Here is a 1,482-nt window from a genome sequence, read left to right on the forward strand (position 1 = left end):
CAATGCGTGGCAGAGAAAATGTTGATACTTGACATTACCTGCCATGTCTGGTTCATTCTTGATATCGAATGTAAGGTCAAGTCGGGCCTGGACTGGAAAGCCACTTGAGACCAGATATTTGCAGGTAAAATTATGTATTGAATACCAGCGAAATCTTGAATGAATTCCAACAGCATGGTCATATTGATCCAGTACATTCCAGGAATGCATGACATTTATCATCACATATTATATATTATTTTATTTATCTTTATTGTTATTAATGAATTTTTCCTTTCCTAGAAAGTGAAGATGAGGAGGAGGACGTGGAGAGCGAGGCCCACCACACACTCGTCCTCGGTGATGGTGACTCCGTCCAGGTGACCAATATGGGTCCTGACAAGTCGCACTTCGTCCTCATTGCAGGTGAGTGGAGGTCTAAGATTTACCTTTTTGCTAGCCTTTCCTCTTTCTCATATTTGACTGTTTTTCTCTTTCCTTTATTTCCATTTCTGCTAAGCTTTTCATCTTTGTTGTTTCTCTGAGCTTTCCCCTTTCTCCAGTATTTTTTTTTTCTCTTTTGCTTTCCCTCTCCCATTTTATCTTTTTTATGAAAATGCACAATTTACCTTTCACATGTTACCAATTACATATTATAGTAATGATGATCATGATAAGTAATCCTTTATGTATTTACCAGAATTACAGCATAGGAATGTTGGAATTTTGATGGACCATAAGGATCATCAGCAACTTACACTGATAAAAGAAAATAAAAATAACTATTAATAATAGCAGAGAAAAAATACAATCAGGCTAAAATATAACAGATTCCTAGTGATGGCAGGTCACGACCCACAAGTTCTCATCCAATGGATTATTTTTAATCTTTATAGAACAAATATACTTGAATCTTGTATTAGTATATAGATTTCGTCCTACTCCCCTTCCCCCCCTACATGTGTGACAGGCCATAGCACTGTCAATCATCCAAACCCTTCCTCTTTCAACAGGCCAGCCCATCGGAGAGCCTGTGGCCCAGTACGGTCCCTTTGTTATGAACACGCAAGAGGAGATCAATGAGGCTATAACAGACTATAACCTCCAGCAGAATGGCTTTGAGAATGCACACGGGTGGAGATCAGCTGCGCAGAAATAGGTTAACTCTACATCATCAGGAATTTCATTAGTTGTTCTTATGTTGCAGAAATGGTTACATGCACATTATTTTTAATGAAACAGAGCAAACTGCTCAAATTAATTAAGGTATAATATTAATTTATATCTAGGTTAAATATGATTTTTTCATTGTTAGATTTTTATATTGACTTTTTTCACCATTGTTCATATGAAAAAAAAATGAACAAGTTAAATCGCTCCATTTTTTAAGTATACACTAAATAAATATTTTGTAATATAACAAAAGATATATCAATTCTGAATATTAGAATCATCAAAATGCAAATGGGAACCTATTTACATTTATTAATTAAATAGGAGTTA

At 35.2% G+C, this 1,482-nt stretch overlaps 1 protein-coding gene across 1 annotated transcript in view; it reads left to right on the plus strand.

Moving 5' to 3' along the window:
- LOC119591304 (pirin-like) overlaps positions 1–1,475 on the plus strand; it is a gene marked incomplete in the record, with an annotated part of 7,937 nt that extends 6,462 nt beyond the window's left edge. The window contains 2 exon segments of the mRNA XM_037940031.1: positions 283–405; positions 993–1,475. Of these exon segments, the coding sequence (XP_037795959.1) occupies positions 283–405; positions 993–1,138 (269 nt within the window).
- Between the last annotated feature and the right edge of the window lie 7 nt (positions 1,476–1,482).

This window comes from Penaeus monodon, chromosome 28 (assembly GCF_015228065.2).
Source record: "Penaeus monodon isolate SGIC_2016 chromosome 28, NSTDA_Pmon_1, whole genome shotgun sequence".
Lineage (NCBI taxonomy): Eukaryota > Metazoa > Arthropoda > Malacostraca > Decapoda > Penaeidae > Penaeus > Penaeus monodon.